Source organism: Biomphalaria glabrata, chromosome 9 (assembly GCF_947242115.1).
Source record: "Biomphalaria glabrata chromosome 9, xgBioGlab47.1, whole genome shotgun sequence".
NCBI lineage: Eukaryota > Metazoa > Mollusca > Gastropoda > Planorbidae > Biomphalaria > Biomphalaria glabrata.
This window is the reverse complement of record NC_074719.1, coordinates 41,647,257-41,663,396: the sequence shown is the minus strand read 5'-3', so window position 1 is coordinate 41,663,396 and position 16,140 is coordinate 41,647,257. Positions and strand designations below refer to the sequence as shown.

Sequence of the window (16,140 nt, the reverse complement as noted above, 5' to 3'; positions counted from 1 at the left end):
TTATGAACATAATGCAGTTTCATTATTTATAGTATTTACGTTGAACTTCAGTGAATTATGAACATAATGCAGAGTTTCATTATTTATAGTATTTACGTTGAACTTCAGTGAATTATGAACATAATGCAGTTTCATTATTTATAGTATTTACGTTGAACTTCAGTGAATTATGAACATAATGCAGTTTCATTATTTATAGTATTTACGTTGAACTTCAGTGAATTATGAACATAATGCAGAGTTTCATTATTTATAGTATTTACGTTGAACTTCAGTGAATTATGAACATAATGCAGAGTTTCATTATTTATAGTATTTACGTTGAACTTCAGTGAATTATGAACATAATGCAGAGCTTCATTATTTATAGTATTTACGTTGAACTTCAGTGAATTATGAACATAATGCAGAGCTTCATTATTTATAGTATTTACGTTGAACTTCAGTGAATTATGAACATAATGCAGAGTTTCATTATTTATAGTATTTACGTTGAACTTCAGTGAATTATGAACATAATGCAGAGTTTCATTATTTATAGTATTTACGTTGAACTTCAGTGAATTATGAACATAATGCAGAGTTTCATTATTTATAGTATTTACGTTGAACTTCAGTGAATTATGAACATAATGCAGAGCTTCATTATTTATAGTATTTACGTTGAACTTCAGTGAATTATGAACATAATGCAGAGCTTCATTATTTATAGTATTTACGTTGAACTTCAGTGAATTATGAACATAATGCAGATCTTCATTATTTATAGTATTTACGTTGAACTTCAGAAAATCGAACAATGTATACAATACTACATAGGTCGTGGTAGGGGAAGTAAATCAAGGAAATACAAAGACTTTTTTCCCTTCCAAACAACAAAAAAAGTGTGCATGCACAAATAGAACAATAAAAAGAAATGACATCGCCGCTGTGTCACACTGGTCTGCACTTACAAACAATTAAATAACATTCAGAAAAAAAAGCAAGAAAAAAACACACGAATATCTTATACTTTTAAAATTATTATATATTTTTTTTTTTGGAAACCTCAGCATTTGTGCTATTAATTTTTAGCTTTTTTTCATCCTAGGAATCCATGAACCTTAGGCTTCGGTTCTATTTCTTGCCTTTTTCCAAATTAAGGCACTTGAATGTCTTTAACATAAACATTTATAAAGCTTATAAATCATACAATTACAATTTAATTTTTTTAAAATACTGAGACATACGAGATTCCAACTATCTAATCTTTTAAGACAAGACTTTGTCTGTATTCTCTTCTTACGGTTGAGTTGTATCACCTGGTAAATTAGAAATACATAGGTTATATCTATGGGTATTGAAACTGAAATAAGCGTAAGGCTTTCAAACCGCAGTGTGACCTAGATCATGGTAGATGTAACATACTTATAAAGGGACAACTATAAAAACAAAATGAGATAGTCGTTCGACTTGAAAGACCTAGCAGCCCACATTGAAAAGTTATGCTTCCAGCACAATACTTTGGCAGAAGAGTTCACTTCTTAATAAATTGACGCTGTATGCGTTCACTTTCTTTAAAGCACAGGACATGACAATTTTCTTCACTTTAATATCAATAGCTCGGGTTACTAGACATCAGGACATAAAGAAGGACTGAATCTTACAAAGAAGAACTAATAAAAAAATCCCCTATTCCCTCTTTGTAATTGTTTTCAGATTTGAGTCAAAGACTCTTGGAATTCTAGGCCCATCGAAGCGCCCAATTCATTGGTTGGTCTATGTACAACATAAGACATGCGGGTATTCACATTAAAACATCAGTAAGAAACAAACGTGGGCCAATAAGTATCATTTGCCCCCCCCCCCAAACAAAAAAAAAACCGCCATTCTCTTTTAGATGTTTCTACCTTTTGAGAAAAATGCCTCTAAGTCAAAGCAAGCTTATTTCTCTGTTGTGGTACACATTTTCTACGTTACATTTTCCCGTACAAATTCTCTACGCTATATCCCCCCCAAAATGTTTGGTTAGCCATCTTCAAAATGTTAACAAAAATCTAATATACCAACTCGTCAGTCTATTGTTCAACAAATGTTCACTTGGCTTTATTTAACAGTAATAGTAGGCCTATTCTATTCTACTAATCTTTGCACAAACGAAAGGGACTTTGCAAACAAAAAGAAAATCATATTTTAAAACTTGAGGAAACTAAGACAGAAAGAGTCTTATTAAAAGTACCTGACCCTCAAAACTCAAGAGACAGCTGCAGAGTGAATACATATACACTTTCAAACTCATTTTGTACATATGCGGAACATTATCTCTAAATACAGTAGGCCAACGTGAAAGATGGCATTTACTCAAAAGCTACTCTTGTAAACATTAATGCGGATCGTTTGGTCTCTTCATTGCTAATTAGTGTGTAGGCAGAGGACAGGTGATGCATGTGTTCAGTTTTCGATACATTCTGATTTGTAAACTTTACATGATGATAATGATTCTGGGGACTGTTATAAATAACTAATGGATGACCATTTATGGAGCAAATTTGTGGGGCGTATTTTACGATTTTTCGTATCAATGGCCCGACAATAAACAACTAGCCAGTGGCGTAGCTAGGCTGTGGGGAGGAGAATTTGAAAATCCCCCGGGCCCCTCACTTGAGTGGTTTTTTTTTACATTAATTATTAAATATTACGCAAAATGCAGGGGCCCTCAAAGAGGTCAAGCGCCCCGCCCCCCCCCCCAAAGGATGGAAAATTCCTAGCTACGCCCCTGCATCTAGCTTAATAAACGAAGGAGAGTGTATGTGCTTGGATAATTTTTTTTTTTTTTGGGGGGGGGAGGGATATTACTGAACAATAATTAGATAGGAGCCTATACTTCGCTAAGATCCAAGAGATGCACGATCCTAGATGTCGACTCTACTACTAGCAAGATGAGACAGTAGAACACATCCTCAATGATTGCGGGGTGCTCAGAAATGATTTCGATGGTAGGGCCTACGACTAGTCTTCTAAACGATAGAACTGGTGCATGGGAAGGGGGTGCCATGTACGATTGCGTTGTTAAAGATGCATTGAAATGTCTTCTTCAAAATGAACATTTTGAATCGATCAAACAAAAAAATGAAATGTAAATATTTTGAAAGATGAAGAGACAACACCTAACTGAATCTCTTTCACATTTGGTTTTTACTTGATTAGCAGGCAACTCATATATAGAGAAACTGCAATGCAAAAACAACAGACATTTTGTCCTTAAAAAGTCGCCGCCCCCTCCCCTACCAGGCAGCCATTCAATGTAATGACCTTGACCGTGGTCGAGAGGCTAAGTGCGCTTGAACTTGGCTTGTCTTGGCTACCTAGAAGGGGACTCGAGGTTCGACACCCGACTCGTTCAGAGTTGCGTTTAGTGAGCGCCTAAAGGCAGCACGGAAAACCAACTCCTAGATACCCCCTCCCCCCCCCCTCCCCACTGGTCCACTAATGAGATTGGACCAAAGCGCTCTGAGCATGCTACAAGCATGAAAGTAGCGCTATATAAAAGCTATAATAATAATATTCAGCCAGTCGTCTTGTAGCGGGCATTTTAAGTTCACGCAAATGACGTCAACAGTATGGCGGTACTTTACTCAGGAAACGTTTGCGCTTTCTGACATTACATTGGATGGCTGCTTGGTAGTGCGGTATGCGCGCTGGACTTTCGTTCGGACTTCTCGATGGTTCTGGGTTCATACCCTGCCCGCTGCCATCCAAAACATGTAAAACATTTTACAAACATTTTACAAATTTACATGCTCTTACTGCCTCGAATGTCTCTCACAGTTGATTATCAATCCGCCCAAACACTTCTTACTTTCATTCTATTTGGCTTGTAATCTTTCTTTCATTAGAAAAAAAAATGCGTCGTCGCCAGGAGAATAAGTTTCTGAAGCCTAGAAATGCAGAAAAACGCTTGGCGCCCGGGGCTTCGTCACGGACATCTATGGAGGAACTTGCGTTGCTCCCCCAAACCTCTTATCTAACCAACTGGGTGGCGAACAAAAAAGTTTGGTTGTAAAAGTTTGAGAAGCATAGGACGCAAGCTTTCTCCGCAGAGATAGGTCTTGGGCGACTTACATAGCCTCTTTCCAGCTGACGCTTACGGATTTTAGGTCTTCTAAAATGGTGCGATGCCATATGTTAGACGTGGGCGGCCTTGTTTTCGCTCTCATCGTTTTGGCTTGCATGATAAGGCTGACTTTGGACTTTGAATGTTCCACGAATCTTATGAATCTCAAATACGACTTTTTGTCACCAATTCCTTAAGGGGGCGAATGCCCATTGTAGAAAAGAACTTCTCTATTGTTAACATTATCTCGGTATGTTATTCCTAGGATCCTGTTCAGCCATCACAGTTGAGCCACGGCGTTTAGTCTCTTATCAACCTTCCACGTCTTGAAGCGTAGGTGGGCTTTTTGACAATGACTGTATAGAGGAGGAACTGGATCTTGGCCTCAGTGCTAATTATGGTATTATGGTTCACCAAAAACAAAACAAAATAAGTAAATAAATAAAACAGTAAAAAAAATCTTGTTTTTTGGGGAGGGAACTTTTTCTCTTTAGTGGGATGTGTCACACCTTTTTTTTTTGATGAATCACCTGTTACATCCAGTCCACCATTTGTTGACACCGGTATTTGAAAGCGAGACGAATACGGAAGTTTTGGTCAAAATGGCAGCGTTTCACTACAATTTTGCTATAATCTGTCGCGTTCCCAACTCATTGAAAAACCGCAGTGTCGGATCAGACAATTACCAAGAAGGACTTGATTTAGAAAAAACAAGGCAAGAATATGAAACTATTAGGGAGGTGCTAAAAAATTGTGACATCAATATAATTGAGCTTGTAGAAGATGAAAACTACCCCGACTGCTGTTTTGTTGATGATACTGCAGTTGTGATCGGTAACACTGCACTGATAGCTCGTCCTGGTCACTCTTCAAGACAAGGAGAGGTAGGCCTAAATTTAGATAGATCTAGTCTAGAGATAAATATAAAGATCTAGATCTAGATCTAAATCAAGATTGCTAAATCTAGATTCCAAGTTCTTTAGACTAGAATCTGGAAAGTATCTAGACTCTACTCTCTAGGGACTCTAGATCTAGACTAGAAATAATAATCATAGATTTATATCTAATATCATTATCATTGATTATATGAATTATGATTTAAAATTAAAATTTATGATTTTAGGCTAGCCAATTATGATCTGCGACATGCAGGTCTTAGTTCTGGTAATACTGATTTACTGGTTTGAATTTAGATCTTTGTTAAACATGGAGAATGTTCCCATCACATTTTTAAAAATTTCACTACGCCGCTACGGATCAAAAGTAGAGTCACTACTCACTAGAGATAGTAGAGTGTAAAAATGGGTTTACCCGTTTTGTTAAATTTGTACCTTTTGTCTATTTTTGGGCCCTCCGCTAGTTATAGGGACAATAAACATACACTACGGTCTCCAAATTTATGTCAAGTTTCTAGTTACTTAGTCCAAAAACAACAAATTTCTTGTAATCCCATTTTTTTCTAAGATTTGAAGAATTTGTTAATTCATAAAATATAAATATTTCTAATATCTAAATAAAAAATTTCAGATTTGAAAAACACTCAAGTTTTCCTTTAAATAATGATTGAAACCTGGCTTTTCCATAACTGTGTAATAAGTTTATAGGTGTGAGTTTGTGTGTGTAATGCAGTGTTTTATTACAACTGACCTGTGTGTAACTGGTAATCCCTTATATAATTAAGAATACAATGTACTGTTTAACTTATTAGTTCATTATTTCTTAAATCTTTTTTTTGTAGGGACAACTCTTTGTGAGATAAACAAAATAGTCTACATTTGTTTATATTCCATTACTTTGTTTTATTTCAGGTAGGAGAAATACGCAAAGTTCTGAAGGGAGATCTAAAAATGAATGTTGTTGAGATTCAGAACCCAAAGGCTACACTAGATGGTGGAGATGTTCTATTTACAGGTCAGAGAAATGGCATCATGATGAATAGTTACAATTTAAAGATATCCATTTAGTTGTTTTTTTTTATAGTTTAACAGACCTTCTGTCTATATTGTGTGGCCTAGTGGTACATTCATTAGACTTATGTCATGATAGTTCTAAGTTTGGACTCCCCTCCCCCCATTGTCATCCCCTGCTGTTCTGTCTTTTCTGAAGGAACTTCCCAAACTGGAATAATACATGAACAAATATTTTCAGTAAATAAACTATTCTTGATAAAATGTAGCAATGTGGTTGAACACTTTGCTACTGGACAAAGTATAATGAGCTAGAATGTATTTAATAAATGTTTTTTCCTGGTGTCATTATAGGCCTACTCTTCTGTGTTCCCATCTGAATAGGTAACATTTGTAGATAGTAAAAAGAGATGCTAGTCATTGTGCTGTCCCTTACTATATTTCAACTACTATTTGTTATCATCCAATTTGTATCTATTCATTCTGGACTGTTCAGAAATTCAAAAAATTATATTTTGAAGGTAATTGTATTTGTCTGTCTTTTACGTATAGGAATAAAAATGAGTTTGCCAAGAGTAATAAACTAAGGATAATTTGCACCTCTGTAAAAGTTAATTCTACTTTTGAAAAAGTATATTTCTCATAGTTTTGTGGAAGAGTAATAGAAAACTAAGGATGATTTGTATCATTGTAAATTGGTAGTAAAAGCTATTTCCACTTTTTAAAAACTATATTTTTTTAAACAACTGAACAGGAAAAGAAATCTTTGTTGGCGTTGGAAAGAGGACTAATGATTTTGGAGCCCAGGCAGTGGCAGAAGCGTTTCCTGAATATGCCGTTTCCAAAGTAAATTTTGCCAACTGTCAAGCTTTGCACCTGAAAGATGTTTTTAACATGGCTGGCCGCAATGTCATGGCAGTAGCTCCTGGTCCAGATGTCCAGTTAGTTTTAAGGGTTAGTAAATTTTTTTTTATTTACCAAACATTTTTAAGTTGACAAAGTATGACTCTTTCTGTCTCAAAAGACAATGGATGCACTCAGTTTCTTCTTTATAGCACATTATTGGGATCTCTTTTTTTTTTTGCCTTGGATTTTTTTTTTTTTAAATGCATACCATTTAAGAGAGTTTTTTAGATGGTGGAAGTTTATCACCATTAAGACCCCTGGCTTTGACAACTGTCATTGATTTTTAAACCTTGTCTCATTTGCCTGAGCCCCTGACATTCTAATAATTAGAAATATGACAAGTGAATATTGAATAAATAAATATAACAATATATAAATGACCAAAATGAGGTACAAATAAAATATTTACAATCTACTGAAGGGATGAAAATGATGGTTAATTTCAATGTTGTAAACATTGGAAATATGAGTAATCACTACACATGCTGTTGATAAAATATAAAAGATGCTCATGATATGAACAAAGACTAATCAATCTGCACCTTGCAGTTTCACAAGCCAATCACAGTGCAAACATGCTCACACCCAAGTAATCACTTGTTGGCCACGAAACTGGCCCACCAACACTAATCAGATTGCTGAAGCAATCAACAGTACAACACTAACCCAAGCTAGCTCCCCTATTGAAAATAAAGAACACATGCACTTGCACTGACATCTAAAAAATAAAAATCTCAAATGTCAAAACTATTTCTGACATATATTATTCAAACAAACCCTAACACTAACCTAGAAGATGCAAGAGGAAAGCAAAGCCTAAAAGACAGGTCCAATAAATCAAGTACTATGGCCTCAATACAGCATCCTCTAACAAGTAGAACAAGAAGATACAGTTTGCGCAAAAACAGTTATAGTGTGACCAAAATTTCCAATGCTACATGACAACAACCTTTGAAGCCAATATTTTAATAAAGTACTAGGCTGGGAATCAAGGTGAATTGCATTCCCTATGATTGGTTCACTGGCAAATAGTGTTAAACTGTTTTTAACGTGATCGCTGGACTATTTTATCATTTACTTTTCTGTTCTGATATTTTGAACTCTAGCAAATGCAAGATGTAGCTGACTACCCCTACAATGTGATGCAGATGGATACAACCCTAGCCACAGACATGCTGTTTGTCAATGGTCACCTGATCCACCATGTCAGAAATGAGATGGGAGATAAAAGCTATGGCGTACGTTCTGATTATTGACATATATTTTTCTTTTACACATTATTTCATTGAATCTTCGTTATTCTTTGAAAGATTTTTTATTTTGTAGCTTTTAAGGTAATTGTAATTTCTTTGTCAGATTTTTTTTTTTATTTTATAAAAAAAAAATAAACAGAATTTATTTTGTGATTACTACTAGTGTTGAGCTGTAGAATAAAAGTAGAAAAAATTTCATGGAGAATAAATAATTATTTATATAAATTGTTTATTTTTTAAATGTAAATTCGATTAATAAAGATTGTCTGGTCTACATATCAGTACTGGGTACTTCTATTGAAAACAGTAAAATTTACAAACCGGTATTGAGTCTATTTCAGCTTTCTATTAATTATTTAAACCAATCATATATTACTGAGTCATATCTCCTAAATTTTTGTTCTAATGTTTTAAAGATGTATATTTAATATTACATATTGATTATTTATAAATAATAGCATGTGCCTTATCTCTTAACAATTTTATTTTATGTAAAAAACAAAAGTACAGTTATTTAATCAATTTAGCCAATATTTAACTTTCCAATTATCTTTAAACTTTTTCTCAATTATATTTATTGATCTGTGCAAGATTTTTATTCGTAACATGAAAAATGTAATGCTTTGTTTAGTTATGTTATGGACAATTATTTTGAAAATGTAACTCACATTCATAGGCCAGTGCTACTCATTGTCTTTATAATTCAATTTCTAACTAGAATGACTGCTTCTCTTATGCTGTATTTTAGATTCCATAGTACAAACTTGATTTTGTGACTGACTAATGTACTGACACATTGAATTTGAATGAATAAATACATTTATATTCCTTACAGAATAAATTAATTGCTAAAAAAAGATAATGAATTTAAATGCATCGAATAATTTTAATTTATAACTTGACTGAATGAATTTAATTTCATACTTTAAATATATGATATTATGACTGACTGATGTATTGCATGTGGTGGTTATTTAGTTAGTTTTTTTTTTTTTAAAAAAAAACCTTAAAGCACCCACACTGCTTCACTCTGAAAGTAGATTGCACTTCACCTGATAGGAAAATAGTGGCATGTTGACGAGAGCTAGATTTTTATGTGCACAAGCTTTGCCGTGGACTTGAATTAAAGCACAAAATGACTAGAAGGGCTCACCGCATGATTCCACTGTTGAGCTCACAGCATAGAATGGAAGTCAGTGATAACAGCATGCTGAATGCTAACATCACCTTGCAGCATTAAAGGCTTCTATCCACAGCCTTTGCTGTGCTTTCATATGTTTTTGGGTCTGTCTAGATGTTGGACCAGTTCATTGACTGTGAGGAGATTCAGCGGGTGCAGGTCAGTATGAACCAGCTGACCTTCCAAGGGCGTGGAATCACAGGCCTGGCTTTGTTGGTGTTAAAACTGAGCAACCAGACAAACATTGTCTATGCTTGACTTGTAAGTTTTACAGAAACAAAAAAAAAAAGGCATGCTTTGCTTTGGATTTTATGACTCTCCGTTGTATAGGCAGTTCTGGTTTATTGCAAATTTAATGAATATTTTCAACTGTGAGATTTATTTTTTAAGTTCAAAGTAAATATATAAACAATCAAAATAAAAAAAAAATCCTGTTTAAAAAAAAACAAAGCTTATCTAAAGGGGAAGAACTCAGTTCTTAAAACTATATCTATCAATAATGTACACGTTATTTCCCTTATATTTGATACCAAACAGAATAATTAATTACAAATAATTGACGATTTGAGTATTTTTGTTTAATAATTCATGTTTTGTTAGGTACTATAAATAAGTGTTGAAAGTATCAACTTGATCGGAAAATGCATGAATGAGAAATAGCGTTAACAGTTATTTAAGTGGACTAAACCCGACAAATTTAGCCATATATGTGAATACTGGAGTATTAGTTTCCCTTGTTGCTATTAAAAAAAATAATGAATTACCAGTAATTTATTGTCTAATTTTTTTTTTTTTTTATTCATGTCTTGTCTATGTCAATTAATAATTGCGAAGTTTCAGCTTGATTCGATAATGGGTGTGGGAGAAATAACATGTGCACACTTTTTACCAGACAGACTGACAGACAGAATGAGTTGATATAAGCTTTTTAAAAAAATATTTTTTTGTTAAATAGGTTCATGAATTTGTTCATCTGAATATTTTTTTTTATTACAGTTGCTTTATATCACAACTTTTTTAAAATATTATTTTACTTTTTGATATTTTAAGAGAAAATCTTAATTGGTTTAGTTGCTGTGAATTTGCATGAATTGAACTAACACTAACAAATTTCTGCCTTTTTTTTTTTTTTTAAAAGTGATTTAACTTCTGCCCTCTGGTAAAAAATTCCCAGTCTTCCCCATTTGTGTTTAGTTTGTGTTTCAGTATTCGAAGACAATACCAATGCCTATATATTCACTATATTTGTATTTAACTTAGGGCTTGTAATGCTTAATTACGTCACAACAGCTCAACAAGAAATAAAAGTCAGGATTTAAAATTAATATGTTCAGTAACAGATGAATTATGGTATTCATTCTCTGTTGTCGCTGTCACTAAATAATCTCACAAGTCCAAAATACTACCTATAATAACTATCGAGGGTCTGTGTTATTCCATCTGTCATTTAAATTATTTCAGCTTCATGTTACTATATTTTCTCATGTGACTATCGCTTAATAACTGTTATTAACTAAATAAATAAATCTTAAATTTATTTGCCAAATCTAATATATATATTTAACATAGACGTAACGAAGATATCACTAGTTGACAGTTGTGATTTTTTAAGCATACCTATTTAAAATTTATTCAAAAAAATATTGGATCCAAAAGTTATTTTATGACTATCTCCACAGGCACTGGATGAAAAGATTCTGTGGCCAAGGCATCATGTACAATTCAGTGAGCTTTCTAAAGTTGGTGGGACAATAGGCAGCTTGGCCCTCCTCATCACCCGCACCAGGAACCCCAAGCGCATCATCAGCAACATTCAAGATGAAGACCTCGGTTACTTCACCATGTGGAAACGTTCAGATGCTCACTAGACTGTATAGCTTCTAAATCTTATTTATACCATGTTACGCTAGATCCCTTTTACACTCTGTTCTTTAACAGCATTTGCGTTTGAGTATAATGCCACTACATAAAATATAGAACTGTCATCCTCTCTTGCTTTATTTTTCTTTCTTTAAAAAAAAAATTTTTTTTTTGCAAAACGATTATAGTTGAATGTTTCTTATGTCTTTAATGCTATGTATATAGTTCTAGAATGTGTATTTTTTTACATTTTTATTCATACAAAATATAAGAAGTTTTTGTATTACTTGATGTAGGCATTTATTATAATCTGATGGGCTTAGGCTTATGTCCTGTAGTATATTGAAAGTATAGTTTAGTAGTACAATATTGAGTCTCCTCTATTGGAGGCCCGCAGATCTAGTGTAAGATTTACTTACAGGTCTAGGTCAATGTGAGCCATTGTGAACTTAGGTGAAAAATGTATTGTCATTCAGCTATACAAAGTAATTTTTTTTTTACTTATTTCTAGACATAATTACAATAATGATTGGATGGTTGCAATTGTCCAGCTTGAGGTTTAGCCTAGGATATAGTTTCTTCGATTCTAAAATAAAAGAGTCCAAAGTCTAAGGAATAGTGCTGTATTTCAAGTACTAGGCAGAATTATTATTGACTTAAATTTTTAAAATCTCATCCAGCGTGTAAAAAAAAAAGAAATGGCTCAATAATCTGTAATGTTAACACTTTGAACTGTACATTTTCACATCTAAATTAGTTAATGATAATAATTTTTCAGTTAATTATGAATTTCATCTTGTCAATAAAATGCTCTCCTTTTACTTCTTACTTACTTGTTCAGTTTAAGTGTCTACAGTATTTCTCTCGACCAATATAATGTATGCTTAGATAGTTTTTTGATTGTTTGCTTACTTCATTTCACCATGTCTACATTTTATTTCACCTGAGTATTTAGTGGCTTCAAAGACATCTTGTATATTTATATAATTTGATGCTACCAGGGTGAACAAAATTCTTACACATTCTTCCATGTTTGTTTGTTTGGCCAGATTTTTGGCACAATGTTTTTTGTAAATAGGTCAAAGTTGAAAACTAATTCCCTCTTCCCATTCCATGAAATGGACATTGATGTTATAAATTGAATTGTGATGATCAAACTGACGTTATTTTGCCCAATGCTTTTTTTTTTTTTTTTTTTTTAAAGCTATTTAATGAAATGGAAAATAGAATAGTAAATAATAATATTCTGAACAAAAAATTCACTTAGTTTGACATACAATGTAAAATGCTTTTTTTTTTTTATAATATACATAATGAATAACGTTTTTTATTTATTTATTTTTTTTTAAATCAGTACAAACCTGGACATTTATGGTTACGTAGAATATTTAAATTTATTTGAGTACAGGTAGCTTACAAACATTTTATAAAGTGAGAATTTTTATTGTTAATTATACAATTTTACAAAAAAAAAAAAAGGAATTTGATGTAAACATTTACTTGTATTTTTTTGTTTTCATTTATTTTCCAATCCATCTTTTTTCAACTTGATGATATTGATGTCTCGGCGCCACCTATGTAGAATAAAGATCATGATGACCTTGACCTTCTAATTCAATGTGGTCATACAACATGTCCATCTCATAGCAGTTTATCATTGACGCTTCATAATCTCAACAGCTGTTTCATTTTCTTACGTAAAGATTACTGTTTACATTGTAAAGATATTGTCTTATAGAAAACCTCATTAACATTAATTTTTGTACTTGAATTTTAGATCTTTACATATTTTCAAATTCATTTTTTTTTTGGCGCTTAACTATAAAAAATGCAGACATATCTGGATATTTAATTACATCTATTTCTGAGTGGCTGTATGCATACTTAAACATTAAACACCTGGTGTGCATCTGATATCTGGTACATTCTATATTTGCCCTTAGTTGCTTTACTAAAAATATTTAAAGTGAAACAAATGTTTGAGAGGGAATCATTCTTTTAAAAGACATCAAACCAGCACATTAGGGAGAACTGCCAGCTTGTAGAAGGCATTTAGCTCTTGTGTGTTAATAACATTCCACTTTTCCTTTTACATTTCACTCATGAAATGTCTGTTATTATTATTAGCTGAAAATGGGAATAAAATCTGGCATATAAAGCACAATGTCTAAAAACAATGTCAGCCAAAAATGTTAATGTTGTGCTTATCACCATTATAGTTTATATTTGAGCTTTTTTTTTTCTTTTTACTTGTCATGTTGTTATTTTTCTTTCTGAATACATTGGGGGACTTGAAAGGTTTGTATTTAGTCATTTGTGAATTTGTTTTAAAATGTCTGATCATTCATAATCTTCATGACTACATTGTATATCATGCTCTACAGAACAGCTTTTTTTTTTAGTATCATTTCTTTGCTGAATAAACACAAAATGTAAAAACATTGTATTTATGTGCTGATCATTTACTTAAGTGTTGACATTCACTAGAGTCTGTTAGGCCTGCTTATGATTAAAAGATGCAAAATAGGGTTAAAACTAAAAATTGATGCTATATATAGATTTATAGCTGAGAAGTGTGTGATGAAGGGTCTATCAATTGGAGGATGCTAAAGGATGTTAAAGAATGTCTTTGAAAAAAAAAAAAAAACAAGGCCAAAAAGTGCGAAAGTGGGTGTTTGAGTGAGGTATGGGGTTAGGTTTGAAAAGCAATAAAGAGTAGATTGAATCTTGAGAAGCCGAAGAAAAGTCAGAGATTGTATGTAGGATATTGAGAAGCTGAAGAAAAGTCAGAGATTGTATGTAGGATATTGAGAAGCTGAAGAAAAGTTAGAGATTGTATGTAGGATATTGAGAAGCTGAAGAAAAGTCAGAGATTGTATGCAGGATATTGAGAAGCTGAAGAAAAGTCAGAGATTGTATGTAGGATATTGAGAAGCTGAAGAAAAGTCAGAGATTGTATGTAGGATATTGAGAAGCTGAAGAAAAGTCAGAGATTGTATGTAGGATATTGAGAAGCTGAAGAAAAGTCAGAGATTGTATGTAGGATATTGAGAAGCCGAATCAAAGTCAGAGATTGTATGTAGGACTAACTTTTGTCTGTTCGGGGAGGGAGGTAGTAAAGGGGGGGGGGGGGGAGCAGATAAATACAATTGATAGGCCCAACTAGAATTCAAGGGCTAAAAGCATATGTATTTATGTGTGACTGGAATGGCGTTATAAAGCTGATCTTTCTAAATCGAATCTAAAGATTGCGATGCGCGGGGTGAAAAACTGAAAAAAAAAATGTGGATACTAGAAAGAGAAGGACAGAGTGCGGGACGTTACATTTCGTCGTAACAGATTCACTAATTCACAGGCTAAAATGTAGCCTACGTAGGGGGGGTGGGTGGTGGTGGTGTTAAAATGTAGACTACGTAGGGGGGTGGGTGGTGGTGGTGTTAAAATGTAGACTACGTTGGGGGGTGGGTGGTGGTGGTGTTTAAATGTAGACTACGTAGGGGGGTGGGGGTGGTGGTGTTAAAATGTAGCATATGTTAGGGGGGTTATTAAAATGCAACCTACGTTAGGGGGGTTGTTAAAATGTAGCCATTGTTAGGGAGGTTGTTAAAATGTAGCCTTTGTTAGGTTTTTTAAAAAAATGTAGCCTATGTTAGGAGAGTTATTAAAATGTGGTTCCTTTTTTTTTTTGAAATTTCAAAAGAAGAAAAGAAGGGGAGGTTCCTGCCATGGGAACAAAACAACGGGCGTAGTCGGTGAGTACTGCTAGTAAATAATAAATCGAACATTTTTTTTACTGTTTTAATCTTCTTTTTTTTTTTCATTCGAATTAAAGAAAAAAAATTAGATGATGACGTTCATTTGATTGGTTCTGACAAATCACATGACACGCCACTACTCTCTACTCATCGCTGTTTTCATTCACATTAGAAAGCCCCCCCCCCTGCATTGTTTACATACGACATTAAAAGGATATTTCTAAATTGTAAACATTTCTATAGTGAGACCATTAGTGCTGATTGAAAAATAATCAGGGTATACGTGATATTCTCAGCGTAGCAAGATGGACAATCGGTGTTTTGGGGAAATCCTTGTTTCCTAAGTTCAAACTGATACAATTAAGATGTCAAATTTGAGTGGCGATATCTAGATGAAAGATGAAGTGATCTCAACCTAATAAGTGTGGACCCTCTTACTTTCTCTTTGTTTCTCTCTCTTTCTTTCTCTTTGTTTCTCTCTCTTTCTCTTTCATTCTCCTCTCTCTTTGTTTTATCTCTTTGGTACTTTCTTTCTTTCACTCTCTTTGTTTCTCTTTATCTCCATTTTCTTCCTCTCTCTTTCTGTTTCTCTTTCTCTCTCGAATAAGAGACTGGCCCCAAATCACCCATATAGAAAGAAAACTATATGGAGAGCTCCCTGATTTGGAAACCACTGCGCAGTTCTTCTCGAATATTTGGTCTAGTGACAGTCTAGTCATCTGAACGCTCCAACATGACAATGAGAACGAGGAAGAAGAAGAAGGTGAGCCGATAAAGTATAGCGTTGCGTAGTAATAAAACTATCTCTCTAGAATATTGTTATAACTCTGCCATGCGCACCGCCATCTAAGCTAGAAGGTGCGCACTGTGATAGACTAGACTGAAAAGGATGTCAACATTAGAAAGAGAAGAGGAGAACGATTTCCGCCCAAGGTGAGAGCCGAAGTGAAAAGACTGTGCCTAAGATAAATGTTGTTTTGTGTACCTGTGATGTCGTGTAAATAAAGATATATGTGCCTCGTTGAGTTTGCCTCACTTAAGTTATTACAATATGTTATCCATTTGTTGCTTATTGATTCTGTCTATTTGCATGTGACAACAAATCGTAAATATCCTAAGCAGTATTTAGAAAACAAATACATGATTTTATTGATTTATAGTTTTGTTGAATCTATCGATGAGAGAT

The 16,140-nt window shown here is 33.6% G+C and overlaps 1 protein-coding gene across 2 annotated transcripts; it reads left to right on the top strand.

The window, feature by feature from the left end:
- Window positions 1-4,652: 4,652 nt before the first annotated feature.
- Window positions 4,653-13,645, top strand: LOC106066036 (N(G),N(G)-dimethylarginine dimethylaminohydrolase 1-like). Of its 2 annotated transcripts, XM_013225007.2 has the most exons (6): window positions 4,653-4,977; window positions 5,902-6,004; window positions 6,755-6,954; window positions 8,013-8,144; window positions 9,454-9,600; window positions 11,019-11,160. In XM_013225007.2, the coding sequence occupies exons 1-5, from the start codon at window positions 4,696-4,698 to the stop codon at window positions 9,595-9,597; spliced, it is 861 nt and encodes a 286-aa protein (XP_013080461.2). In that variant the 5' UTR covers window positions 4,653-4,695; the 3' UTR covers window positions 9,598-9,600; window positions 11,019-11,160. The 2 variants fall into 2 exon arrangements, with proteins under 2 accessions (XP_013080461.2, XP_013080460.2); XM_013225006.2 differs by lacking the exon at window positions 9,454-9,600 and having other exon boundaries at window positions 4,655-4,977; window positions 11,019-13,645.
- The last annotated feature ends 2,495 nt before the right edge of the window (window positions 13,646-16,140 follow it).